Source organism: Cinclus cinclus, chromosome 7, assembly GCF_963662255.1.
Source record: "Cinclus cinclus chromosome 7, bCinCin1.1, whole genome shotgun sequence".
Lineage (NCBI taxonomy): Eukaryota > Metazoa > Chordata > Aves > Passeriformes > Cinclidae > Cinclus > Cinclus cinclus.
In genome coordinates, this window is record NC_085052.1 from 27,447,983 (window position 1) to 27,469,753 (window position 21,771).

Genomic DNA, 21,771 nt, shown 5'->3' on the forward strand with positions numbered 1-21,771 from the left:
TTTTACTGGAATAATGAGTTTCAGTGGGATTTGGTCCTTAATGGTCTTCATCCTTCCCTGTGAAGGTGGGGAGGCCCTAGCACAGATTCCCAGAGAAGCTTTGGATGCCTCTGGATCCCTGGAAGTGTCCCAGGCTGGGCTGGCTGGGGCTTGCATCACCCTGGGATGATGGAAGATGTCCCTGCAGGGAAGGTGTCCATGGCAGGTGTGGGAAAGGATGGGCTTTAAGGTCACTTCCAACTCAAACTTTTCTAGGAATTCTATGCTTTTCACTGGGAGGACCATTCATTTTGGTCCCCCAAGGAAGAAGACTGCCAGGAAAAAGAAAAAAACAAAAAAATGTGTACTCCTACCTGGTCAGGTGTATTTGAAAGAAAGAACTTGGAATTCAGAAAGAAAAAATACCAAGGAATTTCCCATTATCTTCAAAATTTCAACACAGAAGAGGAGGTACTGTAATCCAGTGGAGAAAATGGAGTGAGAGGGTGACAAGGCTGAGGAAAGGCGGGTGGCAGCCCTGTAAGGGACCACAGCACGGAGCAAGCTCTGTGCTCAAACCCTCTGGTGAGTTGGAATTGAGTTATCCAGTGTTCTCCCTGCCAGCCACAGAGCACAGACCCAACCATGGGCTTACAGAATTGGCTGGGAAACCTCAACAAAATCCACGCAGCCTTCATGGGAATTGTGAAAAAATAAAAAAAAATTATAAATAAAAAGAAGGCCAGCTGGATATCTGACCATCTGAGGGAATTTGGAGAAGTCTTTGGATACTTCAAGAGCCACACAACTCATTGCAGCCCCACCATTTCCTGCTGCTCAAACCTCCAATCTGGGGACACACATTAATATTTTACAGCACTTCTCAGATGGATTTTGGGCATTTTTATTTCAAAGTGCTTTTTTTTGTTTGCTTGTTTTGTTTTTAACAATTCATGGACTTTCTGTGTTTAGGACTTGCCTTGACCCTACAAGATCAAGGTTGTTGTTAATGAAGTTTTTCCTGTGGTGACACTGCAGGAATTCATCCTCTGGGGAACAAAAGTTACTATGGGAGCTGCTCAATGGTATTACCTCCAAATTGTTCTGAGCTTGGCCTTGTCAGAACTCATCCTGCTGAATTTCCAGGCACCTTGGAGGGGTTATTAGATTTGTTCCAGAAGTACAGTTGGGGAAAAGTTAACAAATATGTGCTGGATTTGATGGATTGGTCCTTTAGGCAGTTATCTGTGAAAGGTCTTCTGATAAAAATGGTGCAGTCACGCCTTGAGCATCTGTTCTCTGGATCAGTTTGAATGAAGATGCACAGGCAGACTTTACTTGCATCCCCTTTGTGTGGACAGAAAACAAGAGGCAAAGGCTTCAAACTCATTCCTGACGTTTGCATCATCACTGGCGCCCTCAGGGACAAGTTGGTGCAACTTTATAATTTTTTTTTTTTTTACACCTACCTCTTGAAACTAAGAAAGTATTTGAAAGTGTTCATGGCTGCTCCTGAACTGTCGGAATATTTACACTGAGATTGATTCGAGTTCATCTTTTATTTATATGGGATTTTTTTCCTCTCCATATAATTTATTTATGGCACCAACGATGTTTTCCTGGAGCTTGGAGAATTAGCAACACTGTGGGTGTTGGGAGGACAAAATTGCCTCATGCAAATGGAGAGAGAGGAGTTGATGGATCAGAGCCAGGAAAACTCAGGGCACAGCTGCTGCTGACAGAGAGTTACAGAACTACCTGGAATTTACACTGAATGCTGTTTTTCCAGCTTCTTATCTTCTTCAGCTGCACATATCAAGAATGCAATTTTTAATTAAGGCAACGTTTTAAATATTTCAGCTATTTTCTGCTTTTTCCACTTTGCATTTCCCATTTTTGTCTGTGTTTCAGAGCCTGGGTTTGGTTTTTATCAGGGGGAGCTCTGAGGTGTCAACAAAGGTTATTGGATCAGCCCTCCTGGCAAGAGAAATTGGAGAAAAATGAAATAAAAGAGTATTATCCTGGCATGACTGACCCCATATAAGCTGAACTGAGCTCTTTCAGTGGAGATTTTAGGGTTTGCTGCTTTGCTGTTTCTCCCAGTCGGAGCGAAGTTTATCCATGGAGAAAATTGGTTATGAGGAGAGAATAGAAAAAAAGAAGAGAAAAGGCCATGAGGAGAAAAAAAATATCTGAGCAATTTCTGATTGAATTCTGGGGGAGGTTGGAACTGAGCTGAGACTTCAACAACGTTGAGATGGGCAGTACAAAAGGGACTCAAGTGAACTTTGATAGATTGCCCAGTGCCAAGTCTGGCTTAAAATTTTTAATAAAAATTAAGGGGTTTAGAGAAACTGTTGTTACTTCTTTCAGTGACTTTTTCTTCTTTGCTGTTTCACTAGAAAAGATTTACTGGCATGGCCAAAAAAAGGGTTTTTTTTAACCCTGCCACATTTTCCTAAACAAACCAAGCCTAAATTACAATTCAGGCCCTGGTGATGTCTTATGGCTTTCCATGATGGTGTTACTGTGTTAATTAATTGCCTAAATACCTGCTTGGGGTGCAATTTGGCATTAACACACCAATCGTGCTTTGCTCTCACTGTCACCTTGCAAAGTTTGGCTTCATCCTGTGGCACATTCCCAGCAACAGGAAGGTAAAACTTGAGATGTTGAAGGAGCTGAGTTGTTCCTGCTCTCACTGCTGAGCAAGGAATTTGGGTTTGAAAAGTTAATCCCATTATTAACACATCCTAATATTAAAAATATTAGTAATTACCAGGCTGGTTAAAAACCACTAACACGAGTTTATGTGAGAGCAAAGGGATTGGTGCCTTCTCTTCATTAATGAATTAATTAATTTGCTTTCCCCATGCTGCATAAACGATTTCCTTGATTATATGATTTAAAACATAATAAACTAAGTTGAGTGGAAGACTGGGGAAATTGGTGTGGGCTGAGGGCCTTTCCTGAGCTGTAATTCTCAGCAGAGAATCCCAGGATGGCTCAGGCTGGAGGGAGCTCCGTGGGCATCTGGTGTCACGTCCGTGCTCCAGCAGGGCCATCCCAGAGCCCAGGGCACAGCATTGTGTGCACACAGCTCTGGAACAGCCCCAGGGAGGAGAATTCTCCTGGAAAAGCTCTTAGAGCAGCTCCAGATCCAAACCCCCTCTCCCAGTTGTCACCTCCTGCCCCACAGTGATGGGGAAAATCCAGCTTTTTCCAATAGGATAAGTGTGCCTCCCTTGGTTCTGCTGTATGTGCTATCTCCTGTCTCCACACATCTGTGGGGTACATTCCATAGGGTCAGGCATCTCCTGAAGGACCCTCTTGGGACTGTCAGTGTTTCTGAGCTGGCCGGGGTCCCACCGTTCCCATCCCAGGAACACGGAGTCTCCCCGGCTCCCCCCGTGCCTGGCAGGACATTGCATTCCCCAGCTACTCTGGATTTTCCTCACCTGCTCAGTGCCATTAATTCTCTTTGATCCTACAAATCCTCCTTGAGAAAGGGCCATATTAAATGTCCCCTCCTTGTTCCTTAAGTCAGAATTGCAGCCCTCAATGGGGATTTTAGGTTTTTTCTGTCTTTTTTTTTTCAATGTTTCCATTCATTTTTTCACCAACTTAGAGCAATTCCTGTTCTTCAGCTTCATGTTTCGTGCCTCAGAATTGCAGGATTTTCATTTGTGAGGCTGTGACCTTAAGGCAGAGATCAGTTGAGAGGCTCTGGTTTGCAGCAGTTCATATTTTCAAATTTTTCTTCCTTGAAAAAGGACATGTGACAGACCCACTGGGAATACTGGAATTGGATAGTAGAAAGTAACTTTTCACCTGGAATATTTTTGTTTGAAGGCATTCACTGATTTCAGTTATTAATTTCTAGTTTTGCATGGAATCCCAGAATAGTTTGGGATGGAAGGGATATTAAGGATCATCCAGTTCCACCTCTCCCATGGGCAGGGACACCTTCCATTGTCCCAGGTGGCTCCAAGCCCCAGTGTCCAGCCTGGCCTTGGACACTTCCAGGGATCCAGGGGCAGCCACAGCTTCTCTGGGCACCCTGTGCCAGGGCCTGCCCACCCTCCCAGGGAACAATTCCTTCCCAATATCCAACCTGAATTCCCTCTCTTTCAGTTTGTACCCCCTTTGATGCGTTTTTGGATGCCTTTTCTCTAAAGATGAGAAAGCTGGGTTCCACAAATGAAAATTTCCCTCTGGAAGCAGAGAGATTTACAGGGTTCCTGGTTGGAGGACAGGGATGTGATGGTTGAGGTGCCACCACCAGCCACACTGGCACATTTACTCTGAAACTTCTGCTGGAGGGTGAAAACCTTCAGCAGCTGTTTCAGTGGGCTGGATAAATAATTTTGGATTTTCTTGGTGTTGGCTTCTGCATCTCCAGCATTTCTGAGGTCTGGGCCTGGTGTGTTACTGGCATTGAGATCCAGCCCTGAATGCTGCCAAACAACCAGACTGGATTTCTTGGCTCCCAGGTGGAATCTCTTAAGGTTCAGTGGTGGACCTGGCACTGCTGGTGGGACTGGATGATTTTCAGGGTGCTTTCCAACCTTAGTGTTTCTATGATTTTTCCTTTCAAAGTGTCCCTTTGTCTTTACAGCTCCTTCAAGCACCTGATTGGGGGCCTGGACGATGTCTCCAACAAAGCCTATGAGGATGCAGAAGCAAAAGCAAAGTAAGTGCTCAGCATCAAGTCTCAAACTTGTGTTTGTTGGTGGTGCACCACTGGAATTCCCAGAAAACCCCTCCTTGTTCTCCATGCAATAATACCAAACAGCTTAAAAAGGACAGATTCCTCCTCTGGATGGAGGGATTTTCCTCCTTGTGTCTCCCTGGTTCTCCCCATGAATATGGAGATGGGTCTTCTCTGGTCAGTGCCCAAGGCCAGGTTGTCCCAAGGTCCTGCTAATCACAGTACTTGAATCCAGTGCATCTTCCAGAAATCCTCTTGAAATACTGTGAGGTGAGAAACTCTGGATCTTGGAAAGGCACTTGAGGGAATTGTTGTTGAAGGCATTTCATTTCTTTAGAGAACTCTGACCTTTCTGAGATGCTTTCCAAAGTCAAACATGTTTTGAGAGAAAGGATGGGCAGTGGAATTTTTCTTTTGGAGATAAAAACTGCAGCTGCCTTGATGTGAAGCAATGTATTCATCTGAAGTCCACAATAAATATTCATTCCTTTCAGAAGGGACCTGTAGAGTATTAGATTAAAATATTTTTTTAAAACCTCACTTTTTATTCATTTTCGAGCTACAGTTTGATTTTAATCTGTAATCTTTGAGATCTGATTCTGTCCCAATGATTCAGTTTTTTCAAGAGGATCCTGTTCTGCTTTGGGAGATGCTCAATATCAACCAAACACAATTCAAAGACAGAAGTCATTGAAAAGAAAATTAAATTTCCTCTATACAAAATTTCTTTACTCTTCCTCCCTCTCAATTATTTTGCTTTACGGGGGTTTTTCTTCATAGCACATTAAGGAAGGGGAAAAGTGTTTTCTCAAAGTCAAATGCTCCAAGTGACTGCCTAAATTGCAGATTCCAATTAAGTTATACATAGAAACTTCTCATTAAACCAGAGGGGTTGGAATGGTGTCTGCTAAAGGTATTGGGCACCTCTTGGAGGGAAAGTGAGAATTCCCAATTAAATATTTATTAAAAATAACTCTTGGTTTGTTTCAGAAATGAAGATCCATCTCAAAAATCTTCAGTTTGTGAGCAAAACTTGTTAATCCTGCAAAATACCCACAGATTTCTCTTATCTTTGAGTGATATTTGAAATATTGTATTTAATTAGTTTTAGGGTATTAAAACGGTTGCATTTTAGATTGGAATAACATTTCCCTGCCTCAGATCAAATGTAAGCTACCTTCTTAAAAAGAAATTTCAGTGAAAAGGTTAAATTCCCTAAATTCTTGTTGACCCAATTAAAAAGGTGGGAGACTACCAGCTTCCTTTACCATCTCCCAAAAAAGGGGATTTGGGGTATGGAATGCTTCAGACAGATGGTCCCACGTATCCCAGGGCCATCCAGTTACTATTTTATATTAATTTTGAGTGTTCCTATTTAGGTTATATTGATTTCCATCAGAGCAGAAGGGAAGAAACATTGGAAATAAAACTGGGGAATTTTAGACTGGGTCATAAATGATGTCAAGGTCACAGAAGTTTTTTGAAGGTGTCACCACAACCCATCGGCACCAAGAAAAATGTGCCCTTCCCACATCTATAATTTTAACCTCTATTCTTGAGTATCCCAGGAGCACTGGGGATGCAGGTTGAGGAGATTTTGAGGATAGTTTGGAGAATTTTAGGATCTGCTGTACAATATGGGGGAAGCTGCAGTTTTGGACCTCTTTGGAAGAAACTCTCCCTTTTGGAAGCCACTGGGTTTTGACCTTCACATTTTTGCACTTTTAGCTTTTCCAGTCCTTTCCTTCTAATGCCAAGCATTTCATCCCAATGGAAGAAGGGCAAGGCCCTGCTGATGGAGGAATTGTTCCCTAAAAGGCTGAACCAATTAATTTTGATGGCAACTTTTTAATCTTCAAAGTCAGAAGTCCGTGCTGGAGCCCTGTCATTTCAGAGCAGGGGTGACAGTGACATTATTGTCACATCTTGACATTTTGCTTCAGACAGAGCAGGAGGGATCAGCATTGTCTGCCTGGAAAAACATCAGGAAAACAGAATGCCCTATTGAAAAATAGAGTATTTAACAGTCAAATTCCATATTCCTGTTTGCTGGGCTCCTTGAAAACCAGCAGAAAGATGGATAGAGGAGGGAAAAATTGTAAAGTTGCTTGGAGAGAGACCCCAGAAGAACTGTGAACCCTTCCAGAAAGTTTTCATGTTCCAGAGTTACCTCACGAGGCAAAACTCCTTGGGAGAAAAGTCTCCTTGGCAGCAAGTTTAACCTGGATCCCTTTCCAAGCAGCAGTTAATTAGCTCCAGCTAATTGTCCTTCAAGGGTTTATTTATTTTCGAAGGGAGGTTTGTGGTAGGGAACATAAAACGAGGCAGGTTTGTGAGGCTTTACACAAACCCCATGGAATGTTTTTGCTTGTCTTTTTTTAGCTCACATCTCCTTTTCAGAGCTCTTTGCCAGATGGGAAAACGCTTTGGGATGCATCTCCCATGGATCAAGTGGATCAGGATGACCAAGGCCAGCTTGGGCAGGACTGGTCTAGTGGGAGGTGGAAGAGGTTGGAATGAGATGGGCTTTGAGGTCCCTTCCAACCCAAACCATTCCAGGACTGTAAATGACTACAAAATTAGTGGCATTGGGTTTTTTTCTCACTTCCATGCTGGAGCACATCTCTGGAGTCACAGAGCTCAGGGCATGGCCGGGAGGATGTCAAGCAGAAGTTACAGGCCTGGAATATCTTTCCATGTATCCATCTGTCCTCCAGGCCTAGAGGAACTGAACTATTTATTGAGTTTATTCTTATTTTAAGGGCACTTTCCTGCTTTTTGTCAGCTTGGGGTTGGCAGTTCCCTTTAATCTCCATCCTTTGTGTTCCCTCTCTTAAATCAGCAATTGCAGACATGTCATCTGTGAGACCAAGATTTTAATTGTAGGCTATAATTTTAATTATAGGGTAGTGCAGACTATAATATGAATTACAATATTCTACTCCTCGAATTTATTCAAATGACTTAATGAATTAATTAACTAATGAATATTAGAGTTGCCTCCTGAAAGGGGAAGGAGAAAGGCAAATTTACTTCACACTCTGAGGAAATGTGAGTCCAGAAAAGCAGCGCTCATTTCCCAGTGCCAGGCCCAGCCACACTGGCATTTAGGGCATGAAGGAGATGCCCAAATAATCAGAATTATCTCAGTGTAGGTTGCATCTCCTTCCAGATGGAGCCACTCCAGCAGCTTCCATAAATCCAGGAGGACACAGGAGAGTAGTTTCTGCTGCAGCTGGTAGTGCCAAGTGGGGCAAGGTTCAGTGACCCCCTTTGCTCCAGGCACACCAATCCTTCCTGCTGGGCTCTTCCCAACCCAGGAACTCCTGAAATTTATCCTGTGCATTTACTGAATGCTCACCAGGATTGGAGGGGTTCCTCTCTAGGTGGTACCACCTTTCCACAGCACAGCCACACCAACGAGGTGACCCTCACCACCCAACTGGGCCAGCTGCCAGAGCTCCCTGGCTGTGCTCAGCCCCCAGAAGCACTGTCCCAGTGTTCCCATCACATTCCCAGCTGGTTCCCAGTGCCGATGTCCTGTGGCAGCAGGGCTTGGGATTACTACCCAGCTGCAGCCTGGACTGTGCTGTTGTTCCAGGCTCTCTGCAGGTAGAAGTTGTTCTGGCTGCACTTTCCCCTTGTTTTTTTTTTTTTTTTTTTTTCCTTTCCCATTCCAGCTGTGTTGCAGCCCTGGAGGAATGTCTAGATACTCACAGCCAAACTTGGCTGCTTTTCCCAGGGTCTGAGAGGACAGGGAACTTTATTTAGTGTGTGATGCCTTCCCGTGTCCTTGCAACTCCTGTCCCAGAGTCCTTCATCTGTCTGGAGCTGTGTTTTAATGAAGAGCTTCATTAACAGTTCGACTCAAAGATCTGAGAGCTCTTTTCCAGCCTGAATGATTCTATCCAAACCTTTTGTTTTTGTCCCCTTTCTCAGTCCTTGTGATGTCCCTTTTCTCACCTTACACCCTCTCTCTCACTCCATTTATTAATAAAAAATCATCCCAGGAGTTGACTTAGTTTTGCTGCAGAGGGTGGTTATTAATATTTTTTCATTTTATATACCTATGGAAATTAAACAAAGATATCTAAGACAAAGAAAGGAAAAGAAATAAAGGGTAAGAGGAGAGAGAGGAGAGGATAGATGCCACCACCCATGGATCCAGAAATGAGACTTGGTTGTTGCAACTTTGATATCTATGGGCCAAAGTGATGGTCACAGTCTTATCTACTGAGGGTGAGGAAACATCTCCATATACATACTGAGGCTGGATTGGCCCATCTTCTCTGTAAAGAGGAGCAGAAACCAGCTTTCCTTCATGGAAACTCCTGTTTTGGTGTGATGGAAAATCTTGGGAAAGCTTTGCCTGCAGATGCTGCTTCTTCAGGGCTCTGTCCAACCTGCTGGGCTGGACATCCAGCCAGCCCTGGCGTTCTGTGGCTAGAACAACCCTGGGCATTAGAGAAGGATGGTTTTATTTTGTTTGAAAATACAGCTGAGATAAGCCAAGAAAGACTTTAAACCCTGCCAGGAAGGAAATGGGCAGAATTAGGGTTCTAAAATGGGAGCTGCCAGTTAAAGAGGATGGCTTAGTGAGGGTGTGACTTGGGGCCAGGCTGGAAAACTTTGCCTGAAATAATCCACCAAAGCATTGAATGTCATTTTTTCCTGCAAGAGACAGTATTTGCTGGCTTTGCAGAGTCAGGGAGCTGTGCTCAGGGGCTCCATCCCCCTCTGTGTCCCTTGTTCCCTGAATTAGGGACCATCTGGGAAGCAGCTTTTGCCTCGGCTATCCATGGTGCCAGACTGGGGAGAAATCCCACAGGATGTGCAAAAAGCTGGCAAAAGGCTCCTCAGGGCTATAAAAAGCAGAGGTTGCAGTAATTTCTTTTAAGCTGTGTAAATAATTAAAACCCTTCTCCTCCCTGGTGAGGGCTATGTGGAAGCAATAACTGATCATTGATACCCATTCACTTTGTGTAAGCTGGAACATTTGCTGTTCAGAAAAACTGATGGAGAGTTTTGCTCTTCCCAACATTCAGCCTTAAATAATTTGTCATTCCATCCGGAAGCCACTGGCAGTTTGTATCCAGCTCTATCAGATTTTCCTGATCGCTGTAGTAAATAAGGGGTGGAATTAGCAAACATCTCAGAAATAATTTGAAAATGTGAGAGCCCAGCAAGAGACTACGCAGGGTGATGTCCCTAAGTGAAGGTAAATGCTGAATGTGACTTTGTTGTTTGAGGGGGAGTTCCTGTTTGCTTGCAGACTCGAATTATTCACACAGAGACCACACCAGGCAGACTTGGTGGCTGCTTCCCTCTGGAGAAAGAGCACTGGGAATGCTCTGTCACCCACCAGGGTTATGCGAAATGACCTTTGAAAGCCAGGTTGTTTTATTTAGGTAATAATCTCTGTGCTCTCCCCCTTGCTCATCTGACCTTTGGATGTGATAATGAGCTGGGGCAGATGTCACGTGGAATCCTTGGGGTGGAAAAGTCAGGGCCTCTGAAGTGGACTGCTCTTCCAGCACCTGGCTGCATTTGTTTATGGAATTGGGGCTCTCCTCTTTGTTTTATGGAACTAGGGCTCTCCTGAGAAAGCAAAACTGCAGCAGAAATCATCCTTAGGATAACAAATTCCAGAGGGAGCAGAAATGCAATGCGGATGCCACCATGTGCGTGGCCATTCCAGCTGCATGTGGTGGGAGCACTTGATGGTTTGGGCCTTGGAAATATCAACCATTCCTGTGGCACGGATGGGAATCTTTCTCTCAGGAGCTGCTGAGAATACTTTGCTAATCTCAGCGCTTGGAGCTCCGTGCAATGCCGGGTCAGTGCTTTAACCAGAAACCTTGGCCAGCTTTGGGGGGGGAGTCCAGGCAAAGGCAGCGTTAAAACATTTCCCTGCACCCTGGTGGTGCAAAATGGTTGTCCAGCACATTTTGGAGCTGTCCCGAGGATTTATCGAAATGGCTTTTAAGGATTACACCTCTGCAAGTTGGGCTATTTCTGTCTCACTATTATCTGCTGACTTAAATAACAGGGAGGCACTTGAACAAAATGTCATACAAATAAAACTGAGTGATTCTGCTGCTGCAGGGAGCCAGTGGTTTTGGAACTGATGGAAGCAGGTGTGGGGACATTTGTGGCTTTCCCAGCACTGCGATTCCCTGCCAGTCCAGTTCTGCTTGGCTGTACCTCAGCAGCTCCTATGAGCTCAGACCTCACTTTTATATCCGAGAGTTTGTAAGGGGAAGGAGAGAAGGAGATGTAGAGCCAGTGAGAGATAAAGGGCAGGTATGTTGCTGGTGCTGGCACACAGGGAAGGTTTGGCAGGAAAATGTTTCCTTCAGAGGGAAGCACCAGGGCAGGAGGTGGGACAGCATTGTCTCCCTGCTGTCAAATTGTCTCAGCAGGGCTGGCAATGGTGTTGTCAGATAAAGAAGTTTCTTCCCATTCACCCAAAAAACTTCCCATGCCAGGATTTATGGGAGTAGCTCCAAGGTTTGGAAATGCTGGTTGTTTTAACTGCAGGGCTATGGGAAGGAGTAGAGGGTGGAGGTTCCTCTTTCAAAATGAGTGAATATTCATGGTTCTCCCTGCAAACATTAGTGAGTGTGGTACCTGAAAACTGTCCAGCGAATTCAGCTGACCCCAGGACACAAATTGTGTCACATTGGAAGATGAAATTCAATCACCCAACTGTGAAATGGAAGAATTTAATCCCATTTTAAGTGAAAAACCGAATGCAGCCTTAACTCCAAAGCTGCTGCCAACGCCTCCATCTCACCCACAGCTGAGGCACCAAAACAAACTGTTTTTATTCCTCCCTGCAGAAAACAATCACTTTTCCTGAGGGCTCAAATTGCTTTCCATACATAGCTTCCAGTCTAAATGTAGTCCCCATTCCACGCAGGATTTCTATCCTCATCTCATCCTTACCTGGGAAGCACCTGGGGAACCCTTTCCATGCTTAATGGGACTCCAGGAGAGCTGGAGAGGGACATTGGACAAGGGATGGAGTGCCAGGACAAGGAGGAATGGCTTCCCACTGCTAGAGGACAGGGTTAGATGGGATTTTGGGAAGAAATTGTTCCCTGGGAGGGTGGGCAGGCCCTGGCACAGGGTGCCCAGAGAAGCTGTGGCTGCCCCTGGATCCCTGGCAGTGTCCAAGGCCAGGCTGGACACTGGGACTTGGAGCAGCCTGGGATAGTGGAAGGTGTCCCTGCCCATGGCAGAGGTGGTGCTGGATGATCCTTAACATCCCTCCTATTCCAAACCATTCTGGGGTACTACGAAAGGATTCCAGGATGGGTCTCAGCATTCCCTGCTCTCAGCTGTGGGATGCACAGGATGTGATGCCCCCATCTTTGGGATCACCAGGAAGGTCGCAGCCTCCCATTACAGTAATATATGCCATTACACCAAGTAATGAAAGTTTATTTTAAAAAAAATAAATCCTGAAGCTTCCAATATTATTTATGGATGCTAAGAAACTGCCACCATGTGATATTATTAATTATCCCATGAGCTTGTTTGCAGCACTTGGAATGCTGGAATGGTTTAGGTTGGAAGAGACCTTAAAACCCATCCAGTTCCATGGGCAGGGACACCTTCCACTAATCCCAGGTTGCTCCAAGTCCATTCAACTTGGCCTTGCACCGGATTTAGGGTATCCCAAACTCCACACTGGGAAGTGCACTTGATTTTCCTGGCTGTGCTCTGCTCCACTTACATTGATTTGCCCTCAGCTGCATTTGCTCCATTTTCTCAGTGCTTCACTGAATGCTCCATGAAATGATTTGCTAAGTGCTGAGTTCTAAATCTTTAAATCATTTGAAAAAAATGTACAGAAAAAAAAAAAGGAAAAATTGTTCTCGTGATTTAGCTGATCCCACAGCTTCTGCAGAGGTATAAAAAGATGAAACATCAGAAATATAGATAAGATGACGCTGTGAGTATGTGTGATAGCTCAGTGCCTGTAAACCTTGAAAGAGGAGATGAAAGCCTGATCTGGTCCATTATGTTGGACATTAATGTGAAACTACCTGGAGGTTTTTAATGGAGCTTTTATTATTAAATTTCTAATGTGATTTAAAAGCCCTTCACTCATGGCTGTATTTAAAATTATTTTAGTGATGACAGTGAGGTGTTTCTGGCTCTGTCTGCTTGGTAAAGCAACACAGGCAGATGTGTTTGAGCCCTGTCTTTGCTATCTCTTGGTTTCCTGTCATTTTCCTGTACAATTGTTGGGTTGTTCTGTAGAAAACATCAAATAACATCATTTATTGATCGCAGAGCGAGGGATTAGAGTGATACCATGAGCTCCAAAGCGTGCAATTGGAATCTGCTCAACTGTTGATGATCTGTGTTAAACAACCGTGCCATACCTCCCCCAACCCCTCCAGAGCTCCAGGCCCTGGTGCTGGTCTTAGTCTCAGACTAAATCTCGGAGCTGGGTGCATTTCCATCCCAAGATGCTTCCTCAGCAAGGTGCATTCCTCACACAGGGATCGTTATTCCTTCAACCCTTTGGAGGCTGCTCCTGTGCAGGAGCGATCTCATTCCTCTTGGAGGGCAGCATGGAATTCCCATGGCTTGGAGCTCTTTGAGGAGCCTGAGATGGGAGTGGGGCTGGCAGCAGACCAGACCAGGGCTGGGACTCTTGGAGCATGCAGAGAAATTGCCAGGGAGTCCTTGCAGGTGCTTGGCACGAATTTTAAAAGCTGCCATTCGGCCGCTTTGAAACATCAGCTGTGCCCTTAAATTCCCCCACTTCCAGTTCCCAGTCATTTCCTACACCCAGAGAGGGCGTGCCTGGAGTTCAGCTTTGAAAGCTGTTTTACCAACCCCACTGCTCCAAATCAGCTGTTTTAATAATGATGCAGGAGCTGAGTTGTCATATTTTTGCATCTGGGTCAGATGCAGACATGAAAATATTTAAGAGTTGAGCAAGAGCTTAGTTAGGACGTGACCTCCTGCTTGGAAAAACAGTGGATCCAGGAGAAAATGCTGCTCCAAGGCTTTTGCTCCCTGCTGCTCACACGTGCCCTTGCTAAGTATTGAAGCTGACATTTAAAGCAAAAATGATTTGCTCTCATATTTTATAGTTGCAAAGGGTAAAGTCCTGCAGGAGTGAGCCTTGCGCCAGTCACAGACCACACTCAGCACTTCCCAAAGTCCCCTGAAAATTAAATCTCATCGACTGCTTTTCTTGCAACCAGCTAAAACTCCGGTCATTTGAACCTCCTTTTACTGAGCTTGGGAAATGCAGCAGCAAAATGAAGAATACTTCCTCTTGTTTCTATTTGTGTTTCAACCTCTCCATTGTTTCTCAGGCAGGCAGGTTTTTATCAGTGCCTCGTTATCCAGGACAGCTCCTTGGAAATGGAAAAACCACTCAGACTTCTTATGAGAGACAGGGGAGGTGTAAAGGCTGGCAACAAGTAGTGCTGTATCTTCCCTTTCCTGGTGGGTTGGTGATGGTTTGAGGTGTGAGTCTCTCCACTCAAGTGTCCTTTTCTGTGAATCTGTTTGCATGGCTTCAAGCATTTTGCAACATTGTTTTAAACATGGCTAGGGGAAATAAATTCAAATATTTGTTTGACCTGCAGCATCTCCTGTGCCATTATACAGAGGAGCTGAGCATAGGAAAACTGAGCTTGGGGGGTGCCAGGGGCTACATCGCTCAAAAACTCAATAGGAGCTGCTCCAGTGAATTCCCCTTTTGAGTCAGTGAGTGTTGGATGGCACAGCCTGTCTTGGAAATTAAAATAATTGCATACACCTCAGGTATTTGAAAGTTTTCCTAATTTTCCCCAAGTTTCAGTGGATGGAATTGCTTAGAAAAAGAACATTTCTAGTAGAGGGCATCACTGCTTCTGCTGCAGGGGCTCAGGAGAGGCTGATCTGTGTCACCCCTTCAGAGAAGGCACAACTGGGGTACCCAAAGATAAACACTCCTGGAATATTTGTAAATGGCACTGGAAGTGTCTCTAGAAAAAAAAAAATATTCAATTGTGTTTTATTATGGCCTTCTAAAAACTCTCCAGGGCTTGGAATAGTTTATAGTCCCAATACTATCTCTCTTCCATTTTCAGTGTTCTTGTTGGGAAGAATCCTACTGTGATGTTGGAATCAAATTGATAATTTCAAAGTGATAATTTTAAATCAACTTAATAATTTTTCTGAAGTCCTTCATCTTTAAAAAACCCTTTCACTATTAAAAACTAAAATTATCCAGGACCACTTTCAAGACATATCCAAAAGCATCCAGCCCACTCTTTCATCAGAAACCAATTTTTACAGTGCTTTGTACAGAAAACTTCAATCCTTGTGCCAATACCCATTTAAAATTATGAAGTCCACCTGAGAAGGTCCTAAATTAGTGCTTGTTGCCCCATTCCCACATTGCAAAGCTCCAGTGTTGAGATATGAAAATCTGGAGTGACTTGGGGTGACTTGGGGGAGTCAGGATCAGACCTGTGAACGAGGAACTGGGATTTTGCTGGCTCCAAAACAGAATAATCCAGAAAACAGATCAGTTTCCAGAAGAGAGATTGATCCTTTCCCAGTGCCTGGGAATTACCTTTTGTGTGCCATCTTTTTATTTGATAAGGTGCAGCCTTCTCTGGCTCTGCTGTTAGAAAAGCCCAGTACCCATTAGTGGTATTTATTTGTCTAATAAAACACAACATTACCAGCTTGGACCTGTTCATTTGTATTTTACACTTCTGCTCTTTACTCTCAGTTTCTATGGGAACCTGGGCTGTTACAGCAGTGGGGAATAAAGAGATGAGAAGTCTTGGGAAACACAACTCTGTTTCTCCATTGAATTGCCAGGCACAAACATTCAGCTTAGAGCCAGATAAACTGGGAAGGGAACAATCAAAGCAGGAGAGTTGATAATCATCAAGACCTCCTTGCTGAGACATCTCAGTTATGCTTTTCTACTTGGAAAATCCAGGTGTGATGCTGGAAAGTTGGGATTGAGGAGGAGACAACAGGTTGTGGTGCTTGGCTTTTTGGCTATTTTAGTGCAGAGTGCTCCAGTGCAACTAAAATTTTATCAAACCCCTCTCTTTTTGGTGTAATTAATTACAGCTGATGAGGTGGAAATGTGATTCATGTACAATTCTGTACATTACTCCAGGTCACCCATTCCAGGGGATTCTTTAGGATCTGCTGTTTCTCTCAGTGGTTAATGCAGATGAGCTGAAATAAAGAGCAGGAAATAATTAGGAAGATCCTCTTAAGGACATTCTTTGCAACACCATGATGTGAATTCTGGACAAGATGCTGGACTGAGGCTTGGGCTCGATGATCTGACAAATCTTTTCCAACCTAAATGATTCTGTATTTGCATTTCAACCTGACTTGGAAGGATGTGGGTACAATGCCCTGAATACAGAGTGTCAGCAAGGTGAAGATGAATTTTACATCTTCCAAGAGGTCTGTGTTTAAAATTCAGCAGATTTGGTGAGGATATAAACAACAAAAAGGCTTTTAAAACAGTTGGCCCAGAGCAGCTGTGGCTACCCCTGGATCCCTGGAAGTGTCCAAGGCCAGGCTGGACAGGGCTTGGAGCAGCCTGGGATAGTGGAAGATGTCCCTTCCCATGGCTGGGGTGGCACTGGATGGGCTTTAAAGTGTCTTCCAAAACATTCCATGATCCTGGGATTTCAACAGAGTCACTTGCTCAACACCAGCAGAACCTTTGATGTTGGAGGCTCCAGGAGAACAGCTTTTTTTCACAACCCTTGGACTGAAATTGGCTCATCCTCCCATCCCTGAATCCAAGGGGGGGCTTTGGAGCCCTGGCATCTTTGGAAATACCACAGCTGCTGTCAGAGGGCCTCACATAGAAAGCCTTAAAACCCACTCTGTTAAAAAATAAACAGAGAACCACATATTTTGTGCCTTAATAAGCTAAAACATTGGCACCTACTTAAAAAGCCAATTTTGATTTAGTCCTGAGGGATGCAGACATTCCTAATCCCCACATGTCTTACAAAGGAGCTCTGCCCCTCCTGCCTTGCTGCTGTTAATCAGGCTGAGGTGCCTGACAGGAAAATCTCACAGATTTCTATTTGTTTGGCACAGAGCTTAGTTCAGGCCTCCCCTGATTCATTTTCAGTCAAAGGGAAGCTCATTTGAAACCTCCACTGCTAATTCCAGGAAAGGAAGAAGGCATTAAGGCTCTCCTGGGAGTTTCAAGTGACAGCAGAGCCATTAGCAGAGGGGAAGTGCAGGAAGATGATCTTTATCAGAAACCACATGTTAAGCTGTATAGTTCAACCCCAGGAATCACTGTTTACCCCTTAGTTAAGGATTGTTTTATTACAATAAAAATAAATGTTTCTGGGTCTCTCATCCTCTCCGTGAGCAGCAGGTAGAGTTTGGGTGTTTCCTAAAGATGCTAAAAGAGACAGGAGTAAAACTTACTTGTAAAGGAAGAGATGATCCCCTTTAAAAATAGAAATGGGCTTTTGGAAAGGTTTTGTGTAGACTGACCACTGGAGAAGTGAAGGCCTTTATAAAGAGTCTGTCTCCATCTTTCTTGGGGAATCTTTCAGGCCCTGGAAAGCCACAATTAGAGCTTCTCCTCTCCAGGCTGAACAATCCCAGCTCTCCCAGCCTTTCCTCCCAGTAGAGCTGCTCCATCCCTCTGATCATCCTGGTGCCTCCTCTGGACTTTGTCCAGCAGCTCAAATCCTTGCTGTGGTCTGGGTTTTGTCTGTAATGCTCACAAAAAGGGATCATCTCCTTGAGGGGGGCTGACATTTCTGCTGAAAAGGCACAAGGAGGGTGGGTTTGGTGTTCAATGTTCTGCTTCTTCTTGTGACACCTTTCCAGGAGCTCCTGCAAACCCACCAAACCTCCAGAGGCTGCAAGGGTATTCCAGGGAATATCACCACATGCTTGCTCTGCTTCTTCACATGCTTTCTGTTCTCCTAGGGAGAAAAACGGGCCTTTGACCTGATCCCAGGCATCTCACAGGTGACCTGTTCCAGGGTAAATCTCCAGTGTGTCTTCATTTTCCACACCTGGAAATGGATCTAAAGAGAGAAAACTAATTAACCAGAATTCATAAAAAAGCAGGTCTGACACCGTCTTGCTCTCTCCCATCTTCTGGAAAGAACTGGCAGAGAAGGAGCCCAGGTGGGAAGAGCTTCACCTGAAGAATTATTTCCCCTGTAAGGAGCTAACACTGGGTCTTTATAACCTAGAATTAGGCTGTAAAAGTCAGGTACTTAAATGTGGAAAAGAGTTCCTAGAGCAGGGTGTGTTCTCCATTATCCCAGATGTTAAACATTCAAATAGTCCAACCCCCCCTGGATTTTACTGAAATTGTGTCTCCCTTTACTAAATATGTCTTGAAAATGCTGAATTGTGGGTAATTTTCAGGCTGGAGAGTCCCATCTTGCTCAGTCATGACTCCTGTGGTGCTGTAGTTTGTATAAAGCCAGGCTGTTTTGCTGATGCTTTCCTGGTGATCCCTGCCATTCCATCCTTCTTTCGCCCATCAGCAAGGAGTTGATGCTTTCCTGGGTTTGTCTACAGAGGAATCATCATCCCAGACCCTATTTTTGGCTTTAGAAGTTTGGGTTATTTTTTTCTATCTCTGTTTCATTTCATCTTTATTGGAAAAGCACTGAGGTGATTCTGCCAGGCCCTTCCCAACGTCCTTCGGTAGCTCGTTCATTCACTCTGTTTCTTTTCTGCTGCTCTGAGTGGCTGAATGTTCACAGAAACTGCCTAGGAACCTTTATCCATCTGAATTTTGACTCCATCCAGCAGCAGCAGCCCCAGCCTCAGGGTCACAGGTGGTGGCCTCCTTCTCTCCAGAGCAGTTATTTCTCCATGAGAAGACCTCTCCTTTTGTCTCCTGTCAGCTTCGTGTCTTTAATGGCATTTGCTGGGGAACATTCTGAGAGAACTTTTGGAAACCACATGAACTCTGTCGAGCAGATCAACCTTAAGTGTGACCACTTCAGGAACCTGCATATGTCCCATTGTGGGACACAATAAATCAATTTTATTCTACTCTTGATGAGAGTTTTCACAAATAAAGACACAGACAATACAAGCCAGAGGTCCCCATGTCAGCTCTGCAAGACTGTCACAGAACCCCAGGAATCCCTGAGGCTGGAAAAGCCCTCCCAGCCCATGGAGCCCAAGCTGGGATCCCCACCTTGTCCCCAGCCCAGAGCACGGAGTGCCACGTCCAGCCCTTCCTTGGACACCTCCAGGGATGGGCACTCCAAAGCTCCCTGGGCAGCCCCTGCCAAGGCCTGAGCACCCTTTCCATGGAGAAATTCCTCCTGCTGTCCAACCTGAGCCTCCCCTGGCACAGCTTGAGGCCGTTTCCCCTTGTCCTGTCCCTGTTCCCTGGAGCACAGCCCGACCCCCCCTGGCTGTCCCCTCCTGTCAGGGAGTTGTGCAGAGCCACAAGGTCCCCCCTGAGCCTCCTTTTCTCCAGCCTGAGCCCCTTTCCCAGCTCCCTCAGCCCTCCTGGGGCTCCAGCCCCTTCCCCAGCTCCATTCCCTTCCCTGGACACGCTCCAGCCCCTCCAGGGCTCTGTGGCCAGGAGAGCCCAGAGCTGGGCACGGCCCTCGAGGTCCCTCAGCAGGGCCAGCCCAGGGGATGAGCCCTGTCCTGGGTCAGTGGCCACCCCACGGCTGGCACAGCCCAGGGGCTGTTGGCCTCGTGCCCCCCCTGGGCACCCCTGGGCTCCTGTCCAGCCGCTGGCACGGCACCCCCAGGGCCTTTCCCGACGGGCCCTTTCCAGCCCCTCTTCCCCGGCCTGGAGCTGCAGGGCTTGGGGTGACCCCAGGGCAGGACCTGGCACTCGGCCTTGCTGAACCTCAGCCCATGGATCCAGGCTGTCCTGATCCCTCTGCAGAGCTTCCTGCCCTCCAGCACATCCACACTCCCAGCCAGAAATATTTTGAAAAGTTTTGTTGTCTCCTGAGGAAGCAGTGAGGGTGTAAATCTCCTGCTCCATGCAAATGTATGGAATTCCAGTATATCTTGCTACCGACAGAAAAATTATGTCAAGAAATTAGAGGACCCTGGAGAGCTGCAGTTGATGCATGGAGGCAGAGGGACACTGGGAACAAACTGTGAATGCTGCAGTTATTTGATGAAAATAATTAGGTTGTTTTGAGAAAACAAAGCTGATCCATGAAAGCAGGATAGAAACCAAATGAGAGTGTGGAAGAGCACACAAAGGTCCCCAAAGGCTGGGCCTTCCCAGGGCTGTTTAAGGGTGTGTGGCAATGGAAACGTGGGATATTCCTGCCCTCCAGTGGAAGTATGGGAAAGTGCTGGATAAGAGATGGGAACCTTCAAAGGAACACTAAGAAACTCTCAGGAATCTCCTTGCTTTTGATCCGCTGTCCTCTGGTGTTGTGTACCAGAACTCTTGGTCCCCTCTGCGTTCCCATCCCAGACCTTCTGCTGTGCCTGTGTCCCATTGGATTTTCGAGAGCTGGGGCAAGATTCCAGTGCTGAGAACGTGGCTTGGAGCGGTTTTGGGGGAGCACTCATCTGTGCAAGTTCAGCTCCTGGGATGGCACAAGCCCTTCTCCAAACCAAGCTGAGAGCATGGGAGGTGTATTAGGAAATATTGTGCTCCATCAGAAAAGCAGGGATGATGTTGAACTGCTGGGATGAATAGGATTTGGTGCCTGGATTCCACAAATGAGCCAGCTTGCATCCTTTTCCCAGCCAAGGAGTTACCTGATGTAAAAAACCCTGGGAGTTTAGTTGATTTTTTTTTTTGGTTCCTTGTTTTTCTAATCCCTTCCTGATTAGCACAGAATAATATTCCAGTGTTGTCAGAGCACTTGGGAATTTCTCCTGCAGTGAATTTTGGCACAGCAGCAGCAGAGGAGAGAGAACTCTGTTTTTGCCTGGCTGCCATGTGTCAAATAAATAAATGCCTGATAAGAACTTCCTTTTATCTGGTCAAGACAAGCTGTAAGATTGAGCAGCTCCTGTCTCACCATGTCAGACACAAACAGATTCCAGGGCAGGCTGGGGAACACAGCTCTGGGCTTTAATGCTCTTACATGCTCCAAGGAGGGGTCTTGAGTTTCCCAGTTTATCCCAGTTCTGTGAAGATCTGTTGGAAGTGCCTCAGTGCATCCAGCTGGGTCCTGTCTCTGCCTGTGCCCTGCAGCAGAAGTCTAGAGCTGAGAGAAGAGCAAAGAGGCGATTATTGATTTGTTAACTGGGACTCGGGCACTTCCTGCTGTCGATAGACTTGAGCATTCCTTGGTGGGTTTCTCTTCCCTGAATCTGCACAGCTGCTTTCCGAGGCACACCCTGACCTTTTCAACCTTGATCATCTCCTGCCAGAGTTGTCTTTTCCCCTAGCCCAGAATCCCGTCCAGATCCATGCTCCTCACCATCCCTTTCTGGTACCTTTTCCAGCCTTACTCCCTAGCTTCTGAGGTGAGGGCAAGAAAGGTGGATGAATGACCATCACCACCTGCTTATGCAGGATTTTCCCCCTCACTTCATTCCTACAGGATTTCAAGTGTAGGTATTAACTTGTCCCTCGGTGTTTGATTCCTTGTTCGGTTTTTCACCTTGGGCTTTTGTTTGCTGGTTTTGGTGATTTCATATCCTTAACCAATGCTATCATTTTGCTTCTTCTCCCTGTTTTTCCAGTTCATCTCTAAAGATATTCAACAGGAAGGATTTGAGCACTGCTGGCCTCCCTCCATTAGGAAAATGACCCATGCATTTCCTATTTTCAACTTCTTTTGTTTCAGTCAATGCACAGACCCTTCTTCTTATATCCTTTCTGTAAGAGCCTTTCAAACCTTGTCAGATGCTGTTAGGAAATCCAAGCCAACTGTATCCAGCAGATCTCTCCTCCCCATGTGCCTGGGGACTCCTTCAAAGAGCTCCAGTGGGCTTGGGAAGCGCCTTGGCTCTTCCCCAAAGAACTCAAATTTATCCATGTGTCAAGTGCTTCTGTTAGGACAGATGTTGGGTTTAGGGGACCAAAGGGCTCTGGATCCCATCAAAAAGCCACTTCCATCATGGAGGTCACACAGAAG

At 45.5% G+C, this 21,771-nt stretch overlaps 1 protein-coding gene across 2 annotated transcripts in view; it reads left to right on the forward strand.

The window, feature by feature from the left end:
• Nucleotides 1-21,771, forward strand: part of PRKG1 (protein kinase cGMP-dependent 1) — a 361,241-nt gene that overhangs the window by 304,205 nt on the left and 35,265 nt on the right. For both annotated transcript variants that reach the window (XM_062496175.1, XM_062496174.1), the window contains exon 9: nucleotides 4,598-4,672. In XM_062496175.1, coding sequence (XP_062352159.1) covers nucleotides 4,598-4,672 — 75 coding nt within the window. The remainder of the gene's footprint in view (nucleotides 1-4,597; nucleotides 4,673-21,771) is intronic.